The 27,432-nt window shown below is 47.9% G+C and overlaps 1 protein-coding gene and 1 long non-coding RNA gene across 5 annotated transcripts; one reads left to right on the top strand and one right to left on the bottom strand.

The window, feature by feature from the left end:
* Positions 1 to 7,395: 7,395 nt before the first annotated feature.
* SLC4A9 (solute carrier family 4 member 9) lies at positions 7,396 to 21,193 on the top strand. 4 transcript variants are annotated; one of them, XM_006070782.3, is made up of 22 exons: positions 7,396 to 7,677; positions 8,029 to 8,189; positions 8,483 to 8,596; positions 10,139 to 10,194; positions 10,338 to 10,495; positions 10,744 to 10,831; positions 11,187 to 11,341; positions 11,652 to 11,768; positions 11,933 to 12,107; positions 12,248 to 12,381; positions 12,546 to 12,808; positions 13,889 to 13,947; positions 14,160 to 14,348; positions 14,477 to 14,590; positions 15,782 to 15,943; positions 16,090 to 16,268; positions 16,906 to 16,978; positions 18,391 to 18,459; positions 18,664 to 18,837; positions 19,411 to 19,566; positions 19,922 to 20,014; positions 21,043 to 21,193. In XM_006070782.3, exons 1-21 carry the CDS (start codon positions 7,460 to 7,462, stop codon positions 19,973 to 19,975), a joined length of 2,868 nt encoding a protein of 955 aa, XP_006070844.3. In that variant the 5' UTR covers positions 7,396 to 7,459; the 3' UTR covers positions 19,976 to 20,014; positions 21,043 to 21,193. The 4 variants fall into 4 exon arrangements, with proteins under 4 accessions (XP_006070844.3, XP_044803518.1, XP_044803517.1 ...); XM_044947583.1 differs by lacking the exon at positions 14,160 to 14,348; XM_044947582.1 differs by lacking the exon at positions 18,391 to 18,459.
* On the bottom strand, positions 12,391 to 14,263 carry LOC112586901. Its single transcript, XR_003111384.2, has 3 exons — positions 13,297 to 14,263; positions 13,123 to 13,218; positions 12,391 to 12,712 (listed from the first exon to the last, which is right to left on the bottom strand). It is a non-coding gene; the product is annotated as an uncharacterized LOC112586901 (long non-coding RNA).
* Positions 21,194 to 27,432: the final 6,239 nt, after the last annotated feature.

The raw sequence follows: 27,432 nt of genomic DNA, 5'->3' as shown, positions 1-27,432 counted from the left end.
TCCATGGGGTCGCTAAGAGTCAGACACAACTGAGCGACTTCACTTTCACTTTTTACTTTCAAGCATTGGAGAAGAAAATGGCAACCCACTCCAGTGTTCTTGCCTGGAGAATCCCAGGGACAGGGGAGCCTTATGGGCTGCCGATTATGGGGTCGCACAGAGTCGGACACGACTGATGCAACTTAGCAGCAGCAGCAGCAGCAGACATTTATTTGTGAGGGAAAGCTGTTGGGCTCACACTATTAAGAACTGCCTGTTGTGGAGAAGGAAATGGCAACCCATTCCAGTATTCTTGCCTGGGAAATCCCACAGACAGGGGGGCCTGGTGACTCCCTACAGTTCATGGGGTTGCAAAGAGCTGGACATGATTTATGGGGACTAAACAACAACAATGTGATATCTATTCATAGGTAAATCATATAGTATACTATGATTACTTTGTCTTTTCCAGTGCATTTTGTTTTCCCTGGAGTGAAATGATTTTCTGACGTTTTTATATTGGGTTAATTTTCTATGTACTTAGTAGTAATTCAAATCCAAACACTTCCTCAGTTATGTAAATCTCTTTTCAAAATCTGCAAGTTCATTGAGGGTTATGTTAAGTTTGTCTTCTTGAAGAAATCACTCCTAAAGTTCTCTAACAATGTGGGTTCAGTGTTCTCTTAGCCTGGTTCCCCGTTACTGTCACCCTCAGGATTCCTTCTGATTCTGCCTTGCGTTGGATCTTCTGAACCCTGGACCCCCATGTCTGTATGTATTCGATCCAAACCTCTGTTTTTTGGTAGAGGACATTCTCCGGTAGTTTTCTAATAAAAGGAGTTTGGGAGATGGAAAAAAAAGAATTGCCCCTGGGAATTGGAGGAAGCTTCAGTGACATTTAAGATTCTTGATGGGTTGTTTGTAAAGGTGACTTGGACGGATGTGTCAATAAGCAATTTATGGGGGAAAAAATTGCCGCACATTCCACACTGCTGTTGAGTGTCCCACCAGACACTCATATGGGTAAAACTCTTGATTACAATTACTTGAACCTAATTCACACAGAAACACAAAAAGAGGGACTTCCCTGGTGGTGTTGTGGCTGGAACTCTGTGCTCCCAATGCAAGAGGTTTGGGTCTGATCCCTGGTTGGAGAACTTCTGCAGCTAAGAGCTCACACGCTGCAACTGAAGATCCAGCTTGCAGCTAGGACCTACAGCAAGGCCAAATAAATAAGTCAATATTTTTAAAAACACAAAAATGGTTTTTGCACTGTTTTCCAGGAATGGAATTAAGCGTGAATTATTAATTTTGGTGGTATTTGAGTTGCTGAACAAAAAACCTATATTTATATTTGTAGTTGTCACATTTCAAGACAAGTCTGTGTAGGTGCAAGTAATGGGCTACTTCATTGAGATTTCTAGAGTAGTTGTGGCCAAGAATTTGATATTCAAATATCATATTTTTAATCACGTTTATATTAATTAGGGTATTGACTATATATATATATATACACACACATATATACATATGCACACATATATATTTTAATGCTTAGAGCACACCACGTGGCACACCACGTGGGATCTTTGTTCCTCAACAAGGGATGGAACCCATACAACCTGCATTGAGAATGTGGAGTTATAGCTGCTAGACCGCCAGAGAGATCCTGGATATTGACTTTCTTTAAAGAGAAAAGTGTGCAGATAGGATATTATTGTTAACTTCATTTCAGAATATTAAAGGGTTGTTAATATCTTTGTAATAAAAAAGGAAATACTGATTCAGAAAGGGTTGAGAACCACTAACATAAGACATATTCACATGGAATATGAATATCTGTATCCTTTATAAAAGCACTGTTCTGGATATTACTACATATAAGGCCCCTGGCCAGTGCCTGAATGAAGTACAATAAATTCTCTTGTAGCTCAGTGTTAGAAAGTTTGGCTCATCTAGTATCTGGTAGAAGTACTTCCTTTTATGAGACAATGCAAGTGTAGAATTCATATGTTCCCTTTTTGCATCCACCGCCAGGAAGCTCACAGTTAAGCTTTTATGCTCAATTACAGTAATTATCCCCTATTCAGCATTTTGAGGACAATTATTTCTTTCTTCTCCAATTTCATTTCATTACGGGGTTCTTTAATCCTTCTTTAAATACTTGTTTCTATGTCTCTTGCTGTCTAAACCTTTTCTGAAAGTAAGGGGAGCATAAGTAATTACTCTGAAACTCAACAATCACATACCTGCAGTTGCCTTTCCAACAATTCCTGAGCCTGGCAGTCTGGGTCAGAGGCGCCTGGTAGAGCGATTTAGGCTCAGACAGTTTTGCTCTTTTTCCTCTGCTTCTTTCTTTCAAGTGGTTCAGAGGTAAAGAATCTGTCTGCAACGCAGGAGACCTGGGTTCAATCTCTGGGTTGGGAGGATCCCCCGGAGAAGGAAATGGCAACCCACTCCAGTATTCTTGTCTGGGAAATCCCACGGACAGAGGAGCCTGGCAGGCTATAGTCCATGGGGTTGCAAAGAATCGGACATGACTGACGAGACTAACACGATTTCCTTTCATAGGCTCTCACTCTTCCACTCCAGATGGAGTCAGGGTATTGTGAGAAGTGGAAGCAGGCTCCAGCTGTTAGGGTACACTCCAAGTCTTGACTGGATGTTGGTGGTCTGGGGTCAAAGTGGGGTCAGAGAAGGGCACCCCAGCTCCAGGATGAGAGAAGCCCAAAGCTCCAGCTGGAGAGACCCTCCTTCCACACACACTCCACACCTTGTCTGAATCCCTCAGCGAGGAGGCTTTGAAGCTCAGGTTGAGGCATGCAACTGACCCCTTTTTAAACCCTGGGCCAACCAGACCCTAGCTCTGATCTTGAGCAAGGTACCTCTCTGAGCCTCATCTGCTTCCTCACCAGAAATGAGAATGTTAGCTATCTCAAAGGGCTACTACAAAGACTCACTGAGATAACCTGCAAGGTGTTCAGGCAGTGACTGGAACATAACAAGTGTTCAGAAAACCACCAGTGGCTGTTCATTCCAGTCTGCTCTGGGTTGGTATGACTCATAGGCCTGTCTACTGCCCCACAGCTGTGAGCTCCTGGAGGCAAGAGTATGCATTCAATTGTGGCTCCTCATTCATAAGCTTAGTGACTATGGCAAAGTGCTTTCCTTTCTGAGCCTCAGTGTCTTTACAATAAAATAAGGATAATGAAATACACCTAAAATTTGTGGTATGAGTAAAATTTGGAGGTATGGGCATTTGAAAATTTATTTTAGTTTTAATCTTATGAATATTTTCTGTTTTTTTCTATAATGTGACGTGAAGTCGCTCAGTCGTGTCTAACTCTTCGCGACCCCATGGACTGTAGTCCACCAGGTTCCTCTGTCCATGGGGATCCTCCAGGCAAGAATATTGGAGTGGGTTGCCATTTCCTTCTCCAGGGGATCTTCCCGACCCAGGGATCGAACTTGGGTCTCCCGTGTTGCAGGCAGACTTTTTATCCTTTGTGCCACCAGGGAAGATATTTTCTATAACAAATATAAGTTATTCATATAAGTCATTTTTTTCTAAAAAATGCTTTTTTTCTGGGAAAAAAAAAGAAAAAAAACTTAAATTTATTGAATACTTGCTACTCAATTTTAGGTGTTGTTCCAAGCACTTTACATGCATTATTTCATTTCATTCTCACTCCCATTTTATAGATGAGAAAACCAAGTCTTGAGGAGCAATTTGTCCAGTTGGGTGTAAGTGAAGCTATACATACGATAAAATTGCATAAAACTATACACACAAACACACACAGACACATGAGCGCCAATAGAAACAAGTGAAACCTGAATAACGCCTGCAGTCTAGTCAACAGTGTTGTACTTATGTCATCATCGTGGTTTTGATGTTGTACTGTTGTTATGTGAGATGTTACCACCGGGGGAAGCTGGATGATAGGTACCAGCCAGAGACTTACTTTTTTTTCTTGCAACTTTTTCTATAATTAGACTCACATAAACAGTTTTTTAAAAATAAATTAAAAGTTTGTAAAAATAAAGTTTTTTAAAAGCTTGTCCTAAGGATAATATTAGAAAATGTGCCACGCACAGTGGTTGGATGCAATTGACATTTCAGCATACATTTTCTTTTCTCTCCACTCTAGAAGTGACTATATTCATAGTTTTTAATAATAACAGCCTCCCTTTATTGTGTTTACTATTTACCAGGCCTATTATACATGCATTGTTTCTTTAATAAAGCCTATGAAGTGGGCACGTTTATTATTCCCCTCCTGCTGATAGGAAAACTCGGGTTCTGTGAGGATAAATCTCTTCTCCACTTGCTAGACAGTGACCAAGCTGGAATTTACACCCAGGCAGCCAGCTGGTGACATGGCTCCCCCATGTACTGCTAAAGGTCTGCTTTAAACACTGTCGCAGTTTTGGTAGAAGAAAACAGGTTCAGAGGCGGGAAGAGCTTTGCTCAAGAACACCTGACAAGTCTGTGACTGAGCCAGGAGGAGAACCAAGTCTTTGCATCCTGGGCCAGGGCATTTTCCAGGGCTCATGCCCAGTACTGATCTCTCAGACAGCACACTTTCACTGGCCCTGTCTGGGAGACCACTGATGCCCACAGACAGATCTTCACTCACTCCCTCATCAACCTGTGCAGCTCAGAGCACTTGAGACCTAAGAGAAAAAAGGGTCTGGAGAGGATGGAGGCATGGTGGCCCTCTACTATAGGCAGCCTGGGGAGCCAGAGTAGCTGGGGCCAGAGAGGGCAGGGCAAACCCTCTGAACTTTAGCTGGAGTAGGGGTGGGAAGGGAGGACATGTTTGTGAGGGGGTATTCATGCTAAATCCAGCTCCTGTCCCCCTCAGGCTTCCTTGAGTCACTGGCCCCTGGGGTTAGGACGCATTCTTGAAGGAGTGGTCACAGGGATTCCCTGAACTTTCAGTTCTTAGGCCAGTTTCTATTCATCCTGGATTGAAACCAATTTCCCCCCTCAGACTCAGCACCCATTCCCAACTGGTAATAGGGTGACTCGATCCTCTAATTCCTGCCCTGGGACCTCCGTGAACTTGGAGATATTTGCCACAAGTCCAGACCTGGAGTTGGTGGGGAATCCCATTTCTCAGAGAGGAAATGGGTCCCAGGTATCTAGTGGGGGGTTTGATTGACCCACATCAGATGAGCCTGATGGGTCTCTCGCCCCAGGCCTGTTGCTCCCCGCTACACCCCAAGGCAAGGCAAAGTATTCAAGGACCTCTTTCGTGCCGCCCCTCCATCTGTGCACTCTACGGGCCCGCGCAAGAAGCAAACTCCGCCGCTTGGCCCAAGGGAGCGGCTCTAGCGATCCAGTCCGCGGGGAGCAGCGCCCTCGTGTGGTCTCCAGAAGAAGCGCAGCGCTTCCCTTAGCCCCTCCCTTTCTATGAGCTCATTGAACAGGTATTTATTGAGTGCCACTAGGTGCTCTAGGGGCAGTGGTGAAGAAGATAGATAAAATATCTACTTTGTGGACTGTACGTTCCAGTGTGTGTGTGTGGAGGGGTAGGCAATAAACGATTAAAAATAAATAAATAAACAAGGCAGTTACTAGTAGTGACAATTGCCAGGGAGAAAATAAAACAGAGAAAAGTGATGAAGAAACTAAAAATTCCATGAGTAGGTAATGTCCGAAATGAGACTTAGGTGACAGGGATGCAGTCCTGTGATAATCTGGGGGTAAAAACCCTTCTTGCAGAGAGAAAAAGTGCTGCACAGACCCTCCCTCAGGAACAGGCTTCACGTAACAGAGGGAGGCCAGTGTGGCTGGAAAGGAGCGAGCAATGACAGAACAGTAAGAGCCCATCAGGGAGGTGGGCTGGGGCCAGACTATAGATCAGATCTTCAGGCCATGACAGAGTTTAATTATTCTACTAAGAGTAATGAGAATGTATTGTGTGGATTTTCAGCAGAATAAAAGGACCATTACGTTTGGATGAAATGGAAATGTAGTTTAAACATTAAAAATAAAAATAATAGGGCTTCCCTGGTAGCTCAGTGGTAAAGAATCTGCCTGCCAATGCAGGAGACACAGTTTTGATCCCTACTCTGGGAAGATCTCCCATGGCATGGAACAACTAAGCCTGTGCACCCAACTATTGAGCTCAAGCTCTAGAGCCCAAGCTCTGCAACCAGAGAAACCACTGCAGTGAGAAATCCACACCTTGCAATGAAGAGTAGCCCCACTTCATGCAACTAGAAAAAAGCCCTTGAAGCAACGAAGACCCAGAACTGCAGAAAATAAAAAACGAGATTATTAAAATAATAATATAATAGGGCTTCTCTTGTGGCTCAGCTGGTAAAGAATCTGCCTGCAATGCAGGAGACCTGGGTTCGATCCCTGGGTTGGGAAGATTCCCTGGAGAAGGGAAAGGCTACCCACTCCAGTATTCTGGCCTGGAGAATTCCATGGACTGTATAGTCCATGGGGTCGCAGTGAGCTGGACACAACTGAGCGACTTTCACTTACACTAACTAATAATATAAAAAGGTCCTCTTGGCTGCTTTGTGGAGAATGAAAGAGTGGAAGCAGAGAGATCTCCATAAGAAATTAGAAAGCTGCTGAAATAATTCAGGTGAGACATGATTATAGCTTGGAACAAGGAGGTAATGTTGGAAGTAGGGAGGTGTGGTTGAATTCTGGGTCTGTTTTGAAGGTTGAGTCAATAGGACTTGCTAACAGACCATGTTCTCCCTTGCTCATCTAGCTCCAGGAACTCCTCCACACACACACCCTAGGTGGCTCCTCCATCTTCACTGGGGGGCTGAGTTAGAGAGGCCAATCCCAGGCACACAGCTAAATTAGGAAGTTTCCAGGTGTGGCTGAACAAATGAAGTTAAGATGCGGACCTATGTTCTCCATGAACGGCCTCTACTTTCCATCATTAGCCCATTTAATGACAGGGTCTCTTCTTGCTGTCTCCCTTCTTCGTTAGTCTGCCTAACTTCTACAGACCCAGTTATTTAGTAGGCCTCTGTTTCTCCAAATGGGTACTCTCAGGGTGTGTTGGTGACACCCAAAACAGTCCACTGTATTTTGTGTTTGTATTTGATACAGAGTATGGGGTGGTATAATCTGGGGGTCAGTCCTCAGACCCAAGCCAGTGATAGACTCCCATTAATTTACACAAAATACAATAGGGTCAGACCTGATCCCACAGGAAACACGCATAACACTTTTGCTCCAGGTTGGGCGTTTCTGGAGAGCCTGGAAAAGGTCAGGTTGGCCTCACACTCAGGCTAGCCAAGAGGGGAAAACAACCACAGGGGAGGTGACCAGTTGGCTCTGGAGTCAGCAGGTCTGGCTCTGTTTGTGTTGTATGGCGGGGTGGAGGGAGGTCGGGGGTGGGGGTGGGGGATGCATTATAAATGCAGCCAGCCAGAGGGCCCCTGGCCTCAGAACCTAGGACCACACCAGTCCCTGAGAGTTTGTAGAAGCTTCGCTGAGATGAAGTTGCCAGGCCAAGAGGGGTCTGACATCTCCAGTGCTAGTGAAAATGTGCCTACAGGACAGCTGGACAGTGGCCCTGGCTCTGGCCTCAGCCCTGATGGCCCCTTAGACACAGACAGCAGGGAACTGGAGGTACACAAGGACCCTCCGCTCTTCATTCAGCTGAATGAGCTGCTGGGCTGGCCCCACGCACCCGAGTGGAAAGAGACAGGCAGGTGAGTGGGATCCAGGACAGTTTTATGGGGTCCTTCCCCTTCCCCCATTGGGTCCTCCTCCATGACCCCAGCTCTTCCTGTGTGCGGGGTTGGTATTATCACCTCCAATCATGAGTTTCTTTTTGTGTTCCCCATTTCAGACCCTCATGCCCTATGGTGCTCAGCCTTTTCTGCAGTCTGGTTTTGAGTTCCCCAAGATCCATGATGAGGGGGTGACTTCCCTGGGGAGGGGCTCTGTACCACTGGGCCCATGACTTCACCCTTGTCTCACCTTCCCTGGCTCTCCTGCGTCCTCACTCTTGGACCTGGGAGAGATGCCCCCGGTAACACTGTCTGCCCCTCTCACCATAGGTGGGTGCTGTTTGAGGAGAAGTTGGAAGTGGGTGCAGGACGGTGGAGCACCCCCCACGTGCCCACCGTGGCACTACCCAGCCTCCAGAAGCTCCGCAGCTTGTTGGCCAAGGGCCTTGTCCTGCTGGACTGTCCAGCTCTGAGCCTCCAGGAGCTCACAGGTGCCCTGGGACCCTTTGCTGGGAGGGCCTGGGCATCCTCATGATTTCTCTAAGATTTTCCCCATGAAGTCTTGGAATTTTCCAGAGCCCACCCCACCCTACTCTTGAGAATTATCCACCCCTGTATCACAAGGAAGAGGTGGAAATGCAGAGGGGAAGAGCAAGTCCATTGGTTGGACTTGTGTTCCCTGAGACTCTTGGAAGGGAAAGAAGCCTGGGCAGAGTGGAAAGGGGAAGAATTCAGGGGCAGGGAGTTCTCAGGAAAGGATGGGAGCCCCACCTCTGTTCTCCAGAGCAAGTGACCAGAGTGGAGTCGCTGAGCCCAGAGCTGAGAGGGAAGCTGAAGGCTTTGCTGCTGCAGAGACCCCAGCACCTCATCCAGACCCCATGCACCAGCCCCTGCTGGGGTAAGAGGGCCCTCCCTGGGCCCAAGACCAAAATCCCTGGGGTGGGAGGACCCCAGGTCTCCCCTCACCTTCCTGGACCAGCAGTGGCCTGGCATTGGGTCAGACCTCAACTTAGGACTCGAGGGTGAGAAGCAGCAGGGGCAGTCCTGAGGGGAGAGGAAGGGCTAGAAAGAAGCACAAGGGCCAGAGCTCCATGAAGAGATGTTCTTGGCGGGCATCGTGGTGAGCTTTACACACAGCAGATCATTTCATCTTCACAACAACACTGGGAGGTAACACCATAATTATCCTCATTTTAGTGATGAGAAAACTGAGGAGTAGCGGGGGGAAGGTGTGCTCCAGTTTCCATAACAATGCAAAGCTGGTCAGGGAACCCTGGTGGATCCACCCCCAAGGCCTGTGGTTTTTTTATAATATATAGATATTCAGTTCAGCTCAATTCAGTTGCTCAGTCATGTCCGACTCTTTGGAACCCCATGGACTGCAGCATGCCAGACTTCCCTGTCCATCACCAACTCCCGGAGGTTACTCAAACTCATCTCCATTGAGTCAGTAATGCCATCCAACCATCTCATCCTCTGTCGTCCCCTTCTCCTCCTGCCTTCAATCTTTCCTAGCATCAGGGTCTTTTCAAATGAGTCAGCTCTTCACATCAGGTGGCAAAGTATTGGAGTTTCAGCTTCAGCATCAGTCCTTCCAATGAACACTCAGGACTGATCTCCTTTAGGATGGACTGGTTGGATCTCCTTGCAGTCCAAGGGACTCTCAAGAATATTCTCCAACATCACAGTTCAAAACCATCAGCTCTTTGGCTCTCAGCTTTCTTTATAGTCCAACTCTCACATCCATACATGACTACTGGAAAAACCATAGCCTTGATGAGACAGACCTTTGTTGGCAAAGTAATGTCTCTGCTTTTTAATATGCTGTCTAGGGTGGTCATAACTTTTCTTCCAAGGAGTAAGTGTCTTTTCATTTCATGGCTGCAGCCACCATCTGCAGTGATTATGATATGCTGCTGCTGCTAAGTCACTTCAGTCGTGTCCGACTCTGTGCGACCCCATAGACTGCAGCCCACCAGGCTACCCTGTTTCTGGGATTCTCCAGGCAAGAACACTGGAGTGGGTTGCCATTTCCTTCTCCAATGCATGAAAGTGAAAAGTGAAAGTGAAGTCGCTCAGTCGTGTCCGACTCCCAGCGACCCCATGGACTGCAGCCTACCAGGCTCCTCTGTCCGTGGGATTTTCCAGGCAAGAGTACTGGAGTGGGGTGCCATTGCCTTCTCCAGATTATGATATAGCTTTTATTTATTATTATTATTTGTTTGGCTGTGCTGGGTATTCCTTGCCGAGCAAGGGCTTTCTCTAGTCACAGCAAGTAGGGGCTGCTCTCTAGTTGGGCTTAGTTGCTCTGTGGCATGTGCAATCTTCCCATACCAGGGACTGAACCCATATTCCCTGCACTGGCAGGTGGATTCTTAACCACTGGACCACTAGGGAAGTCCCCAAAGCCTGTGCTCTTAAACATAATCCTGTTTTGTAGGATCTGCCCATCCAAGAGAGGCTTCTCTGGAGCAGGAAGCCCCCCTGAAGGAACAGGTTTGTGGCCCTTCCAAGGGCAGGGCTGGGAGAGAGGTCAGGGGAGCCACCCTCCACTGGGCTCCTCATCAGTCAAGATCCTGCCTACATCCTCGCCCCTGAATAACCTTTCATCGTCTGTGTCTCCTTGAACCCCCACCCAGCATCAGAACCCTCTAAGACAGAAGTTTGCTGCAGGGGCTGAAGCAGGAGCTGTGCTGGCAGGACAGCTGGGCTTCCTGGAACAGCCACTGGGGGTCTTTGTGCGACTGCGGGATCCAGTGGTACTGGGGCCCCTTATTGAGGTGCCCCTCCCCAGCAGGTGAGGTGGCTGAGTTGGGGGTCAGGGATCCTGGAATCCAGAAAAGGCCTTTACCCAGGAGGGTATTAGGAGGTCTTTGGGACCAGTTCTTTAGGGTGTGTGGGGGGTGGTGCTTAGGGAGGGGTAGTGGTTAGAGCTGCAAAGAAGGTGTGAGCGTGTATACAGGGAGTAGTAATGAGGTCAGAGGCCAGGGCTGCCCTGTGAGATAGCAGCCTCTGATTCTCTCCAGGACCTGGTTCTTTCCTCAGGTTTTTCTGCCTGCTCCTCGGTCCCCCTACACTGGGAAGGGGCTACCATGAGATGGGCCGAGCAGTGGCCATCCTCCTCAGTGACCTGGTGAGCTGGACAGGCGTGTGTGTCTGTGTGCATGCACATAGGCTTGTGTCAAGTGAGTGTGTGTGTACTCTCTAGGTGTGACTGAGGACGACAGTGAAGCAGAATGTGGCTTCCTGTCTGTAAGCAGGAGGATTGAAATTGCCTTGGCTACCACCACAGCCCCCCTTACCTAGCACAGAGCTGGCACACAGTAGGCACCCACAGATACTCCCTGAATGCATGCATGCCTGAATGAATGCTTAAATGACTCATCTGCCTATGTGACCTGTGTCTAGTTTTGAAACTGTGAAAATGCATGTAAGCACAGATTTGTATTTAGACTGTATTTAGTGCCTCTCTGTGCCCCTGTCCCCAGCAATTTCAGTGGAGAGTTCGGCGGGCCAGCAGCCTTCATGACCTTCTGGCAGCCCTGGATGCTTTCCTAGAGGAAGTGACAGTGCTCCCTCCAGGTCGATGGGACCCGACAGCTCGGATTCCCCCACCTAAATGCCTGCCGTCTGAGCACAAAAGGTATCTGGGGGGGTCATCATGCCATAGAGATCCTTCCAGTGTTGAGGAAGGGAAGTGGGGAAGGGGGGCAAGAAGAAAGGGGCAGACCTGCGTTCTGCTGGACCACTCTGTGGCTGTGAGACCTTGAGTACCTTCCCGTGCTGGAGCCTGGCTTTCACTATTAGAAGGCAACCTGGACCTTGTGGAGTTGCGGCGCCCCTAGCCCGCAAACACACAACCCGCCGCCAGGGGGCGGATCGCCGAGAACTCCGGCGCCGAGTCGCGGTCTGGTCGCAGAGCCTTAGCCAACTCGGGTTCCCCTGGTCCTCAGGCTCCCTTCACAATTGCGGGTGGCCAAGGGGCCCTCTGTCCGGAGAAGGACCCCAGCTGAGGACAGGCACGGCCGCAGACAGCACGCGGCTAACCCGGAGTTGCGGCGGACGGGCAGGTGAGTCGTGCTGAGGTGGAAGCCAGGGTACGTTGGGTGGGGGGGCAGTGGGCTGTCATGGGCTTGAGGTGTGCAGTCACTGTGGGGGACGCGGGGGGAGGCTCACCTGGCCCCAGGGACTTGGGATGCTGAAGCCTGGATCACTGACAACCCATGGGCGGGAGGCTGTTCGGGGGCCTTGTCCAGGACGTGCGGAGGAAGGCCTCGTGGTACCCCAGCGACTTCTTGGACGCCCTGCACCCCCAGTGCTTCTCGGCCGTGCTCTACATTTACCTGGCCACCATCACTAACGCCATCACTTTTGGGGGTCTGCTGGGAGAAGCCACCGACGGTGCGCAGGTGGGTGGGTGGGAAGCAGGCCTATCTTCTGTGTTCCACCAGCCATGCCCTACGCCCTCCTCTAGTGTCTATGGGTGGGCTGAGGAGGCTCCTAGGGAACTTGGGTACCTGTGCTGACAGGGGCCATTGTTGGCTTCTAGGGGGTGCTGGAAAGCTTCCTGGGCACGGCAGTGACTGGAGCTGCCTTCTGCCTGATGGCTGGCCAGCCCCTCACCATCCTTGGCAGCACCGGGCCAGTGCTGGTCTTTGAACGTCTGCTCTTCTCCTTCAGCAGGTAGGAGAATTCCCACCTCACCTGACCTCACTAGCACACCCTCAGCCTGGTATCAGCTGGGTCAGTAGGGGAGGGTAGAAACTGGCTCCAGGGGCACCTGACCTGGGTTAGGTTGGGATTAAGAGTGGGCCCAGGCAAACCCTGCTGACTCTCACCTCCCCCAGAGATCACAGCCTGGATTACCTGCCCTTCCGCCTGTGGGTTGGCATCTGGGTGGCCATCTTTTGCCTGGTGCTGGTGGCCACGGAGGCCAGCGTGCTGGTGCGCTACTTTACCCGCTTCACCGAGGAAGGCTTCTGTGCTCTCATCAGTCTCATCTTCATCTATGATGCTGTTGGAAAAATGCTGACCTTGACCCATACCTATCCCATCCAGAGACCTGGCTCTCCCACCTATGGCTGTCTCTGCCAGTACCCAGATCCAGGAGGTTGGTGAGGGAAATTGTTGTTGTTTGGTCACTAAGTTATGTTCAACTCTTTTTGCAACCCCATGGACTGTAGCCTGCCAGGCTCTTCTGTCCATGGGATTTCCCAGCAAAGAATATTGGAGCGGTTGTCATTCCCTTCACCAGGGTATCTTCCCCACCCAGGGATCAAACTCACATCTCCTGCATTGGCAGACAGATTCTTTACCACTGAGCCACCTGGGAAGCCCGAGGGAAATAGGGAGCTTGGCAAAATAAGGGAGGATGCAGGAAGGGTTGTCCCCTTAGTTAAGTTCAGCAAAATGCTGAGTACCTACCCAGTAGCCAGCAGCAAACTTCCTTTTTTGGTTCTGAGTCAGATGAAAAATAAGTCAACAGAGCAGGCCCAATTTCTTCTTTTACTTCTGCCAGTGCTAAGAGAAGACCATGGTTATATCTATGAGTATGTGGGCTTCCTAATGACGAAACCAAAATTGGATTGACTTACTCACAGTCGTGGCCATGCTGGACAGGGACTGTCTCACCCTAGAGGAGCAGAGCTCAATGCATGCAGGGTGCTTACTCCCTAGAGAGGAAGAGGAAGGGGCAGGACCAGGCATGCCCAGCTTCTTCTCCCAAAGTCACCAACCAAATAAATCACCGCTCTTCCCCTGGGCCATGTGAGTGACAGGGTGGAGAGGAGCTCGGACTATTGCACCAGCACATTTCCTTCCACATGGCCAGGAACACCAGGACTGGGGAATAGGCATCCTCTCAAGAGTGCCAGACTCTGTACCAGGCACGAACAACAATAATTCTGATGCTGGTGGAAACACACAGATGTGTGTGCTCAGTCATTTACTAGGCACTTGCTTTGGCCGGTCCTGTGCCAGCCACCAGGGATACAGATAGGGAGGGAATTTGAAGGGATAAGGGCAAGAGGCAGTGTCCTGAGAATAGACTGGGTAGTGATTGGAGTCAGCAGACAGATGAGTCAGAACAAAGAACTCTCTGGTTCAGCTGGACCTGTGAAATTAGGCTTCTAATTAGGGCTGGAGAAGGTTCCCAGGGGAAGAAAACTCACTTGAATTCTCTGCTTCCCAGGAAATGAGTCTCAGTGGACAAGCACAAACCCTAAAGACAGAGATGACATCTTGAGCATGGTGAGGGCCTGTTCCTGGGAGGGCCTGAGAAAGAGAGGGTGGAGGTCAAAGAAGTCAGTGGTTCCAGGCTCTTCTGACCCTTCATAGGCCACTGAGGCCCAACCATTTGCTATGGCTGGAGATCTCTTATCTGGTGTCCTCAGTCTCAGTGGGCATCGGTGGACCTTTATCCCACTGCCCATAATCCCAACCTGGATGACCTCTCCACACAGGACCTAGGCCTGGTCAATGCATCCTTGCTGCCCCCACCTGAGTGTGCCCAGCGGGGAGGCCATCCTCGTGGGCCCGGCTGTCATACAGTCCCAGATATTGCCTTCTTCTCCATCCTCCTCTTCCTTACTTCCTTCCTCTTTGCCATGGCCCTCAAGCACGTAAAGACCAGTCGCTTCTTCCCCTCCGTGGTGAGTGTCACCTGGACTTCTGTGGGAGAGAACTGGCTCTTGGCCTTGGGCCCTGTCTGCAAATGGGAAAGGGGGCAGAAGGAGGGGGTGGTGGCCTGAACCTGACTGAGTGTCCGCTGGGTGGCCAGGTACGCAAGATGCTGGGTGACTTCTCCTCGGTCCTGGCCATCCTGCTAGGCTGTGGCCTCGATGCCTTCCTTGGCCTAGCCACACCGAAGCTCATGGTGCCCAGAGAGTTCAAGGTGAGAGCTGGGCATGGAGGGGAGAGGGCAAAGCAGGGTCAGCAGACAGGACCCTAGAGGAGGAAGATGAATCGATACCACACTTCTCTAGCCTTCCGTTTTCTCATTCATAAGATAGAAATAGTATAATAATGGTCTTACAGAATTGTTGTGAGGGCGCATTGTGTGCCAGACACATAGTAAGCCTAGGATAGGTAGCTACTGTTGCAGGTAAGAGGTTGAAAGAGTGGGTTCTGGTCAGCTAGCCCTGGGTCTGAGTCCCATTTCTGTCACTTCCTAGCTGTGTGTCTTGGGGAAGTTAAACCACATTCTGAGCCTCAATTTCTTCATCTATAAAATGGAAATAATAAATAACAATAGTTTCTGCCTCATAGCTTGTTTTGAGGTTCACAGAAGATCATAGTCCAAAGCACTGTCACATTACTGGGACTGGCTCATACCAACACCTCAATTAAAGCTAGTTATTGTTGTTCTGTGTTCTCCCTACCCTCGGCATGGCCCTACTCACTACTCCCCACTCTCTACTTTGCACCCCCAATTGCCTGCTCTGATGAGGTCAAGCTAGAGCTCCCTGCCCAGGGCATGACAGTGCACAGGACAAGGCTCAGCGCTCACTTAGTACCTAAACTTTGTCGGTGCATTTGGAGACCTCCCCTCCAGCTTCCCTCAGGACAGGAAAGCAGGGTGGCTCCAAGGCTCCAAGGCAGCCTTAGGGGCTCAGAACCCAAGATAGCAACTGAGGCCCTCCCCGACACAGACGCCTTGTAATCAGAGCAGACGCAGACACACCCAGCCCTACCCCTGCCCCAGCCCCAGATCAGGGCAGGTCTGAACCTGAGTTGCCCGGCTCTTGGTGGGGGAGGGGGGGGTTGCTTAGGGAGAAGTGCTCTGTACATCAAGAAGTGTGGGTGGGCCTCATCCACTACCTCCTCCTCTTACAGGGAGGGAAGGACCCTAAGAGTCAAAGTCCAGAGCCCCTGGTTCCAGCCCAAGCCCCAGGCTGGTCTCCGTCCTTCTGCCCTGGGATGCGCTGAACCAGCTGTACACACACAAGACTGCTCCCACCTAGCATCCATCGTCTTACAGTGGGTGGGGAGGGGGGCATTGTGGAAGAATGCCATGGCTAGAGTGTGTAGATGAGGTGTTCTTAAGATAGCCTCTCCAACTTGTCCATGGACTCCTCTTCCCCAGCCCACACTCCCTGGACGTGGCTGGCTGGTGTCACCTTTTGGAGCCAACCCCTGGTGGCTGAGTGTGGCAGCTGCCCTGCCTGCTCTGCTATTGTCTATCCTCATTTTCATGGACCAGCAGATCACAGGGGTCATCCTCAACCGTGCTGAATACAGACTGCGGGTAAGGCCTGTGGGGTCAGACCCCAGGTCCCTAGCCCAAGGGACAGGAGCTCCAGGGTGGGGTCTGGGTTCCCCCTTTCCCACCCCAGAGGACAGAGGGCCCAGATCTGGGCTAGCTTCATCCTCACTGCCCCACATTGCCTGCAGAAGGGAGCTGGCTTCCACCTGGACCTCTTCTGTGTGGCTGTGCTCATGCCCTTCACATCAGCGCTTGGGCTGCCCTGGTATGTCTCAGCCACTGTCATCTCCCTGGCCCACATGGACAGTCTTCGGAGAGAAAGCAGAGCCTGTGCCCCAGGGGAGGCTCCCAGCTTTCTGGGCATCAGGTAAGGCCAGTATTCAGGAGACTGGAATGAGACGTGGGCAGCAAGGTTGGGTACTGGGTACAGGGCAGAGTTATTTGGGCAACTTAAATTCTAAGCTGGTGACTCCAGAGGGCTCTCTCACTGCCCCATGAGCACTGCAGTGGGGTGAATGGGTGGGTGCTGGGCTCCTTCAGTCATGGGACTGGGATGGGCCTCCAGGGGAGCATCATGGAGGTGAGTGTGAAGGCTGAGCAAGGATGAGGTGCCACCTAAGAATCCCACTCTGTGTAGAAGCACTTCATTGATATTATAGAGTAACATCACAAAAACAATTTTATTGGAAATGCAATCTAATTGTTGAAAGTATGGGAAATCAACTTTGTACATTATGAAGTAAAAGTTTTTATGGTGGTATAAGATTGCTTAATTTTCCATCAAAATAAAAACAAAGAGCAACTTTGAACTTGAGCTGCTGAAGAGGACTGGGACCCTCGTATAGAGGTAACCTGTCCCTTCTTCTCCACCAATTTTTCACACCAAGCTCAGATCCCCTCCCTTCCAGGGAACTATCAGGGGATCCCTCCACTTCCCTCATGCCAGGGCCCCCAACCTGGCACCCCAGGGGCTCCCCCAGAGCTAACTCCTCCTTTCCCCACAGAGAGCAGAGGCTGACGGGCCTGGCAGTATTCATCCTCACAGGAATCTCCATCTTCCTGGCACCTATACTCAAGGTACCTTAAACAAGCCATCATCAGGGGCAAGGCAGTAAAAATAATAAATATAGCAAGAATCAACATTGGTTGAACATTTACTACATACTGGGCACTGTGTTAAGTCTTCTTCACCCACAGTCTCATTTAATCCTGGCATTACCCATGAGAAGCATATACACTTTTAAAGTGAGGAAGCTGAAAGTTAAAGAGGTTAAGGAACTTACAAGAGACCACCAAGAGACCTGGTTTCTCAGATCTATCTGAGAACCTGAACTGTGACCCAGTTGGCTTTCTACCCAGTGGAGCCGAGTAGAGACACGCCATCATCCCCAGGGGCCAAGCACTAGCTACTCTTACTCCATACTCAATGAGGCTTAGACTAAGAACATGATCATCACAATCCAGGAAAACTTCTGAGGCAAAACCCCTTCACATCTCCCTCACCAGATGTTTATAGAATACCTGCTGAGTGCAAGGCTCTGAGAGGCACCTGGGAGAAGGGAATGGGAAGAGGAAGGATACTGAAAAAGAGTATGGAACCAAGCCCCTGTCAGCAACACATACACATGAATAAAAATTATGTAACAAGTAACAGCAGAAAGGTTCAACAAGCCAGTACAGCAGAGCAGTCAAGGAGGGTGTGGAGAATTGCACACAAGAGTCACTGGCAGGACGACAGGAGGTTAGGGGAGGGAAAGGTCATGGAAGCTGGATGAGAGAAGAGTAGTTGAAAGAGCCAGATGGACTGGATCGGCTGCTGACTAAACTAGGTGACTCCCGTTCAGCAGATATTTACCAAGCATAAGCCATATGCCAAGCACTGTTCCAGGGACTGGGGATATAGTGGTGATCAAAAGAGGTCATCCACATCTTGCATTCTGGTGAGAGGAGACAGATAAAAACAATTAAAACAATAAAATGGGATAATTTCAGATAGTGATAACTTCTGTGAAAATAAAAGAGGGTGGGGTGATCTTAATGGTGCACTTAATGGTGCTGGGCAGGCAAGGCCTTTCTGGGGTGTCACGACAGGAGTAATGAGAGGGAGGTCAGGGAAGAGCATTTAGGTGGAGGGACTAGCAAAGCAAAAGGCCTTGCAAAGGGGTAGAAGTAAATGTGGGCATATTGAGGAAAGGAAAGGGGGCCAGTACAACAGGAACAGAGAGAACAGAGAGGAATGCGAGAGAGGAGTGGAGAGCTAATGGGCAAGTTACTTAGCCTCTCTGAAATCCAACTTCTCCATCTGTAAAATGGAGACAATTATAGAATTTACCTCATTTGACTGATGTGAACATTCAATGAAATCAGGCATGCAAAGTGGGTATGTTCAGATCTTGGAGGCTGGAGGCTGGGCTTGGGGGCTAAATGGGGTTATCTGGGCAGCTAGCAGAGGCGAACTGCTTTGCCAGCTCTCCAATTCTCTCTACCAGTTCATCCCAATGCCTCTTCTCTATGGCATCTTCCTGTACATGGGGGTGACAGCGATTAGCAGCATCCAGGTGAGCCCATTACTTCCTGCCTACATTTGCTAGTTCTCCTCCTCTTTTCCTGCTTCTCCTGGGCACAGAGCCTCTGCTGCCACACTCTGGATGGAGAGGGGACCAAGGGAGCCTTCTGACCTCCAAGCTAGGCTTCGATAGCTAACAGTGACACCCTCCAGACTACCTGAGTACCCTGTTTTCTTCCTCCCCTTGTTCCCCCAGTTCATGAAGAGGGTGCAGCTATTATTGATACCAGCGAAGCACCAGCCAGACCTTCTGTTCTTGCGGCATGTGCCCCTGAGCAGGGTCCACCTGTTCACAGCCATCCAGCTTGCCTGCCTGGGTCTGCTTTGGATAATCAAGTCTACCCCTGCAGCTATCATCTTCCCCATCATGGTGACTTGTGGCAGGGTTGGGTGGTGTCCTGGTGGCTCTGAGCCTGGGAGGGTGGTCAAGTCCTCACAAGAGGAAGAATCTCTCCTCTGTCACTTGTCCTGGCTCTGCCTGGTTGGGAATCTCAGGACAAGGAAAGATGGCCAAGGGATGACTGTGAGGCTCTGGACCTGGGATATCTGGTTTAATTCCTTTCCCAACCTCTTTGGGCTCGTCAACCACAGGTAGGGATAGAAGGCCCAGAAGGAAACTGAGGACCTGGGAGAGGCAAGGCTGGCACTCTTTTACCCAGTTAGGTGATACTGTAAGCTTCTGGCTTTGTTCTTACCCACTGAGGAAGTTAAGAGTCATGGGCTTTGCTTTGGAACCAATCTGGTTACTACATCTCAGTTCTGTGACCTTGAGAAGTTAGTAAGCTCCCAGGGTCTCAGTTTCCTCCTCTGTACAATGGAAATAATTATCATGTCTACCTCATATGAATGTGTTAGCATTCACTGAAACTATACACAATGCGGCTGTTGTTAACGTTCCTGCTGCTATTGCTGACAGCCCTTGGCTTTGTTTCTATCCCTGCAGTTGCTGGGCCTGGTGGGGGTCCGAAAGGCACTGGAGTGGGTCTTCTCGCCACAGGAACTCCTCTGGCTGGATGAGCTGATGCCGGAGAAAGAGAGAGGCATCCCTGAAAAGGGCGTGGAGCCAGAGTACTCGTTCAGTGGAAGTGACAGTGAAGATGTGAGCTCCTGGAGAACAGGGCAGGGGTTGGGGAGAGAAGTCATCTCCAGGAGTTTAACTGAAGTATAATATCTCTATTAAGTCTGAAGATCTGATCAACACAGTGACTCCTCCTAGTTCTGTATTAACATAGGCACACTGAAAGAGTGAGGGAAATTTTTCTTCATGTGAGTCCAGGGCTGTATGAGGGTTGGAAATGGTCGGGGACAAAACTCTTAAGTGGATTGTCTTACCCAGGATCTTTGTCTTAAGGTGGGTTTATATCCTTTCCCTCTCTGGGTCCTATTCTTTCTGCTCTTTCTCTCAGTCTTTTGTCTTTTTATTCCCAACTCATCTTGAGATCTCTGTTCCACAGTCAGAGCTGATGTATCAGCCAAAGGCTCCGGAAATCAACATCTCTGTGAATTAGCTGGAGTAGGAGTATGGAGTTGAGACCCAGGAAAATGAGGTAAGGGTGTGAGGGAAATGCCCCCAGGGTCGAGGGTGGGGCGGTGGAAAGCTCGTCTGTGTGCTGAATGGCTGTTTCCTCTACATGTTCCAGTCCTTCATGAACCCCAGAGTGGGAGTGGGTAGGAGAATCTCTCCAGAGGAAAGCTGGAAACAAGAGAGGGTACCTGGGCCTGGCTTCCTGTGGCACTGAAGTCTAGCCAGTAGAGGGAGCTCAAGCTCACATCAACCTGGCAGGGATGGGAACTGGGGAAGGGAAGGGTTCGAAGATAAAAGAATGGAAAGGAATGGGAGGAGAGAAAGAGAGGATAAAGCTCCCAGCAGCTTGCTTGCTTGCTGAGCCTTGGAGGCTCCTTCCAGAGGCTGCCAAGAACCACACTACAAACAAGTGAGGGTGGGGGGTTCTTTGTCACTTGCCCTGTCTGCCATTCTTTTATTTTATTCATCTATTTCTCAAAATATTTTCTTAGCACTTCTGGAGTGTCCAGGTACTAGTGGTATAATAGTCACGGTTCCTGACCTCAGGAAGTTAAAATTCCTGTGGGAAAGACACACTGGAAACTGTTAGAGTGGGCTAGTGCTGGCTCAGGGAAGGAGAGGCTGTGGCAGCAGAGAGGCCTCCAAGGAGGGTGGTGAAGTGGTGGGAGCTGGGTAGGGCTTCCAAGAGGAAGTGGTCCATAATTTGAAAACTGAAGAACAAACAGAAGCTAGTCAGGATAAGATGAAGGGAAAACGTTCTAGGCAAAGGGTGTAGCACGTGCAAAAGCCTGGAATTTTTCCCCTTTGATAAAATGAACTCTTTGGGGTTTGTCCTCTCCATGGTTCCCCAAGTCCAAGAGCCTGAGTCCCCACCAGCTGCAGTGGAAAATTCTGGGGGCTAGAGGGAGACAGGGCAAATCATGGTCTAACCCAGAACGAGATCTCCTGAGCTCGCCTTACTCCCGGTCACTACGGCTGGCTCTGTTCGTTGTCTTACTTGTGTCCCTGAGCACTTGCTCTGACCCCACTATGTTTTCTCTCTGTTCACAGGTATTTACTCAGGAAGTCAGGAAATTACTGGCCTTTGGCTTAACTGCCAGATGCTCAGTCAGCTGGGAGCCTGGAACACTGGGGCAGGACTGGAAGGCAGCTGGCCAAGACCTCAGTCACCCTCCTGAGCTTGGGGTGGAGAGTGGCAGGGAACAAGCAGGCTTGCTTTGTGGTTAGGAAAGTCTGGTAAGTCAGAGGGACTGACCAGGCCCCATTCACTCTTTACTCCATTAAAGGAACTTAAGTCTAGGAGCCCTTCTCATTTTGAAACTTCTATCCTCACAGATTCTCTTTTATACAATCAGGGGGTTGCCAGGGAACTCTTCTCAGTTTGCAAAAGGGAAAAATGTCCCTCTTTCCAGAATAAGTACTCCTCTATTTTAAAGTGTTTTTACATGTATAAGAATAAACAATTTTTTTTTAACCACAGAAGTGAATGAGATTACTGCAAAATATTGGAACACTCTAGAAATGTATAATTTTGAAGTGGAAACCATTCCAGAGATAACTAGGGCCCACCTTTTAGTATATATTGTTCAGGTTTCTTGAGTTCTATAACATGCATGATACTTAGGATGCATTGGATGTTTTCCCCATGTCAGTACTGCATACATATCCAACTTATTCTTTTTGCATAGAATAAATAACTTTACAAGCTGGGAAAGATATCATATATATAAAAGAGTATATAAAATGTCTTCTGCAAGGGCAAGAATTTCCCCAGAGTATATACCTAGGAGTGAAGTTAAGGAGTAACAACAAAAAGAACACCTGCCAAAGAAGATATAGAGATGGCCAACAAACACATTAAAAGAGGATCAACACTGCTTGTTATTAGAGAAATATAAATCAAAACTACAATGAGACACCACCTCACACCAGTCAGAATGGCCATCATAAAAACATCTACAAACAATAAATGCTGGAGAGGGTGTGGAGAAAAGGGAACCCTCTTGCACTGTTGGTGGGAATGTAAATTGATAAAACCACTGTGGAGAAGAGTAAAGAGGTTCCTTTAAAAATGAAACTACCATATGATCCAGCAATCCCACTACTGGGCATATACCTTCAGGAAACTATAATTCAAAAAAACACATGTAAAAAATAATAAAAAACAAAAAGCAAACAAACAAAAAGACACATGTACCCCAGTATTCATTGCAGCACTATTTACAATAGCCAAGACATGAAAGCAACCTAAATGTTCATCAACAGATGAATAGATAAAGATGTTGTACATATGTACAATGGGATATTACTGAGCCATAAAAAGGAATGAAACTGATCATTTGTAGTGATGTGGATGAATCTCGAGTCTGTGATACAGAGTGAAGTCAGAAAGAGAAAAATATTTATATTGACACATATATATGAAATTTAGAAAGTGGCACTAATGAACCTATTTGCAGGGCAGGAATAAAGATGCAGATGTAGAGAATAGACTGTGGACACAGAAGGGGAAGAAGAGGGTGGGATGAATTGAGAAAGTAGCACTGACATATATACACTATAATGGGTAAAACAGATAGCTAGTGGGAAGCTGCTATTAAACACAGGGAGCCCAGTCTGGTGCTCTGTGATGACTTAGAGGAATGGGATGGGATGGGGGAGAGAGGGGATATATGTATACATATAGCTGATTCATATTGTTGTACAGCAGAGTGTAACACAATATTGTAAAGCAGTTATACTCCAATTAAAAAATAAATAACAGACAAGCAAATAAATAAATAAATAATTTAAAAGAACACATGTATCCAACACTCAGGTGAGAGGTATCCTGTCATTGATGGTGGCATTATTCAGTCACTAAGTCATTTATGATTCTTTGAAACCCTCAGACTGCAGCATTCAAGGCTCCCCTGTCCTTCATTATTGCCTGCAGTTTGATCAGATTCATGTCCGTTGAGTCAGGGATGCTACCCAACCATCTCACCCTCTGTCGTTCCCATTCCTTTTGCCTTCAGTCTTTCTCAGCATCAGGATCTTTTCCAAAGAGTTGGCTCTTTGCATCAGATAGCCAAGGTATTGGAGCTTCAGCTTCAGCATTAGTCCTTCTAATGAATATTCAGGGTTGCTTTAGTTTAGGATTGACTGGTTTGATCTCCTTGCATTCCAAGGGACTCTCAAGAGTCTGCTTCAGCACCACAATTCAAAAGCATCAATTCTTCGGTGCTCAGTCTTCTTCATGGTTCAACATTCACACCTGTACCTGACCATTGGAAAAAACATAGGTTTGACTATATGGAACTTTGTCAGCAAAGTGATGTCTCTGCTTTTTAATATGCTGTCTAGATTTGTCATAGCTTTCCTTCCAAGAAGCAAGTGTCTTCTAATTCCATGGGTGCAGTCACCATCTGCAGTGATTTTGGAGCCCAAGAAAAAGAAAGTCTGTCACTGTTTCCACTGTTTCCCCATCTATTTGCCATGAAGTGATGGGACTGGATGCCATGATCTTAGTTTTTTGAATACTGAGTTTTAGGCCAGCTTTTTCATTCTGTTCTTTCACTCTCATCAAGAGGCTCTTTGAGTTCCTCTTCACTTTCTGCAGTTAGAGTGGTATCATCTGCATATCTAAGGTTGTTGATATTTCTCCCAGTCTTACTTCCGGCTTGTGCTTCATCCAGCCCAGCATTTCAAATGATGTACTCTACATGTAAGTTAAATAAGCAGGGTGACAATATACCAGTCCCCCCCCCCCACCAGTAATGCTGAAGAAGCTGAAGTTTAACAGTTCTATGAAGACCTACAAGACCTTCTAGAACTAACACCCAAAAAAGATGTCCTTTTCATTATAGGGAACTGGAATGCAAAAGTAGGAAGTCAAGAGATACCTGGAGTAACAGGCAAATTTGGCCTTGGAGTACAAAATGAAACAGGTCAAAGGCTAACAGAGTTTTGCCAAGAGAACACACTGGTCATAGAAAACACCCTCTTCCAAGAACACAAGAGAAGACTCTACACATGGACATCACCAGATGGTCAATACCAAAATCAGATTGATTATATTCTTTGCAGCCAAAAATGGAGACGCTCTAGACAGTCAGCAAAAACAAGACTGGGAGCTGAGTGTGGCTCAGATCATGAACTCGTTATTGCCAAATTCAGACTTAAATTGAAGAAAGTAGGGAAAACCACTAGACCATTCAGGTATGACCTAAATCAAATCCCTTACAATTATACAGTGGAAGTGACAAATAGATTCATGGGTTTAGATCTGATAGCCTGCCTGAAGAACTATGGAAGGAGGTTCATGATATTGTACAGGAGGCAGTGATCAAGATCATCCCCCCCAAAAAAGAAATGCAAAAAGGCAAAATGGTTGTCTGAGGAGGCCTTATGAATAGCTGAGAAAAGAAGAGAAGCAAAAGGCAAAGGGGAAAAGGAAAGACATACCCATTTGAATGCAGAGTTCCAAAGAATAGCAAGGAGAGATAAGAAAACCTTTTAAAGTGATCAATACAAAAAATAGAGGAAAACGATAGAATGGGAAAGACTAGAGATCTCATCAAGAAAATCAGAGCTACCAAGGGAACATTTCATGCAAAGATGGGCTCAATAAAGGACAGAAATGGTATGAACCTAACAGAAGCAGAAGATGTTAAGAAGAGGTGGCTAGAATACACAGAAGAACTGTACAAAAAAGATCTTCATGACCCAGATAATCACGATGGTGTGATCACTGACCTAGAGCCAGACATCCTGGAATGTGAAGTCAAGTGGGTCTTAGAAAGCATCACTACAAACAAAGCTAGTGGAGGTGATGGAATTCCAGTTGAGCTATTTCAAATCCTAAAAGATGATGCTGTGAAAGTGCTACACTCAATATGCCAGAAAATTTGGAAAACTCAGCAGTGGCCACAGGACTGGAAAAGGTCAGTTTTCATTCCAATCCCAAAGAAAGGCAATGGCAAAGAATGTTCAAACTACTGCACAATAGCCCTCATCTCATACGCTAGCAAAGTAATGCTCAAAATTTTCCAAACCAGGCTTTAACAGTACATGAACCGTGAACTTCCAGATGTTCAAGCTGGATTTAGAATAGGCAGAGGAACCAAACTGCCAACATCTGTTCAATCATCAAAAAAGCAAGAGAGTTCCAGAAAAATATCTACTTCTGCTTTATTGACTATGCCAAAGCCTTTGACAGTGTGGATCACAACAAACTGTGGAAAATTCTTCAAGAGATGAGAATACCAGACCACCTGACCTGCCTCCTGAGAAATCTGTATGCTGGTCAAGGAGCAACAGTTAGAACAGGACATGGAACAACAGACTGGTTCCAAATAAGGAAAGGAGTATGTCAAGTCTGTATATTGTCACCCTACTTATTTAACTTTAATGTAGAGTCCATCATGCTAAATTCTGGGCTGGATGAAGCACAAGCTGGAATCAAGATTGCCAGGAGAAATATCAGTAACCTCAGATATGCAGATGACACCACCCTTATGGCAGAAAGAGAAGAAGAACTAAAGAGCCTCCTGATGAAAGTGAAAAGAGGAGAGTGAAAAAGTTGGCTTAAAACTCAACATTCAGAAAACAAAGATCATGGCATCTGGTCCCATCACTTCATGGCAAATAGATGGGTAAACAATGGAAACAGTAACAGACTTAATTTTGGGGGGCTCCAAAATCACTCCAGATGATGACTGCAGCCATGAAATTAAAAGATGCTTGCTCCTTGGAAGACAAGCTATGACCAACCTAGACAGCATGTTAAAAAGCAGAGACATTACTTTGTCGACAAAGGCCATCTAGTCAAAGCTATGGTTTTTCCAGTAGTCATGTATAAGATGTGAGAGTTGGACTATAAAGGAAGCCGAGCACTGAAGAATTGATGCTTTTGAACTATGGTGTTGGAGAAGACTCTTGAGAGTTCCTTGGACAGCAAGGAGATCCAACCAGTCCATCCTAAAGAAAATCAGTCCTGAATATTCATTGGAAGGACTGATGCTCAAACTCCAATACTTTGGCCACCTGATGCAGAAAACTGACTCATTGGAAAAGACCTGATGCTGGGAAAGATTGAGGGCAGGAGGAGAAGGGGACAACAGAGGATGAGATGGTTGGATGGCATCACCAACTCGATGGACATGAATTTGATATAGCTCTGGGAGTTGGTGATGGACAGGGAAGCCTGGCATGCTGCAGTCCATGGGGTCACAAAGAGTTGGACGTGACTGACTGACTGAACTGAACTGAACTGACAATATACAGCCTTGTTGTACTCCTTTACCAATTTTTAACCAATCTGTTGTTCCATGTCCAGTTATAATAGTTGCTTCTTGACCTGCTTCAGTTGTGTCTAGCTCTATGCGACCCCACAGATGGCAGCCCACCAGGCTCCACCGTCCCTGGGATTCTCCAGGTAAGAACACTGGAGTGGGTTGCCATTTCCTTCTCCAACGCATGAAAATGAAAAGTGAAAAGTGAAAGTGAATTCGCTCAGTTGTGTCCGACTCTTCGCAACCCCATGGACTGCAGCCTACCAGGCTCCTCTGTCCATGGGATTTTCCAGGCAAGAGTACTGGAGTGGGGTACCATTGCCTTCTCCGTGACCTGCATCCTAGTACCTCAGAAATCCCTCTGTATGTACCTTACATATTGCACCCCCAATTCCATTAAACACATCTTAATCTTATGGTAATTATTTTCTTGCTTTTCCTTATAGTTTTAACATTTATTTATGCTTGCTGCTGCTGCTAAGTCGCTTCAGTCGTGTCCGACTCTGTGCGACCCAATGGACAGCAGCCCACCAGGCTCCCCCATCCCTGGGATTCTCCAGGCAAGAACACTGGAGTGGGTTGCCATTTTCTTCTCCAATGCATGAAAGTGAAAAATGAAAGTGAAGTCGCTGAGCCGTGTCCGACCCTCAGCGACCCCATGGACTGCAGCCTTCCAGGCTCCTCCATCCATGGGATTTTCCAGGCAAGAGTACTGGAGTGGGGTGCCATTATGTATTTATTATTTTGCCTATTTAAAAATTACTTACTTATAATTTATTTTGACTGTACTGGGTCTTCACTGCTGTACTTGGTCTTTCTCTGGTTGCAGTGGGCAGGGGCTACTTTTTGCAGGTGCATGTGCTTCTCATTGCAGTGGCTTTTCTTGTTGGGGAGCAAGGCTGTAGGTGCATGGGCTTCCGTAGTTGCACCCCTCAGGCTCCGTAGTTGTGGCTCACAGGCCCCAGAGCATACAGGCTCCAATAGTTATGGCTCTTGGGCTCAGTAGTTATGGGCTTTAGTTGCTTCTTTGCGTGTGGAAGCTTTCAGGATCGGGGATCAAACCCGAGTCCCCTACATTGGCAGGTAGATTCCTATTCACTGTACCACCAGGGAAGCCCTGTTTTGCCAATTTTTGAATATTATATAAATGGAATCACAGAGTATG

Source organism: Bubalus bubalis, chromosome 9 (assembly GCF_019923935.1).
Source record: "Bubalus bubalis isolate 160015118507 breed Murrah chromosome 9, NDDB_SH_1, whole genome shotgun sequence".
Lineage (NCBI taxonomy): Eukaryota > Metazoa > Chordata > Mammalia > Artiodactyla > Bovidae > Bubalus > Bubalus bubalis.
This window is presented reverse-complemented; position numbering and strand designations above follow the sequence as displayed.

What these genes read in the sequence shown, in the direction of transcription:
- SLC4A9 (XM_006070782.3), top strand. Translation starts at nt 7,460, where the DNA reads ATGAAGTTGCCAGGCCAAGAGGGGTCTGACATCTCCAGTGCTAGTGAA. An exon ending in GAGTTGCGGCGGACGGGCAG is followed by an intron (nt 11,769 to 11,932) that starts GTGAGTCGTGCT and finishes CATGGGCGGGAG; the next exon opens with GCTGTTCGGGGGCCTTGTCC. An exon ending in CCCAGCTTTCTGGGCATCAG is followed by an intron (nt 16,269 to 16,905) that starts GTAAGGCCAGTA and finishes CTTTCCCCACAG; the next exon opens with AGAGCAGAGGCTGACGGGCC.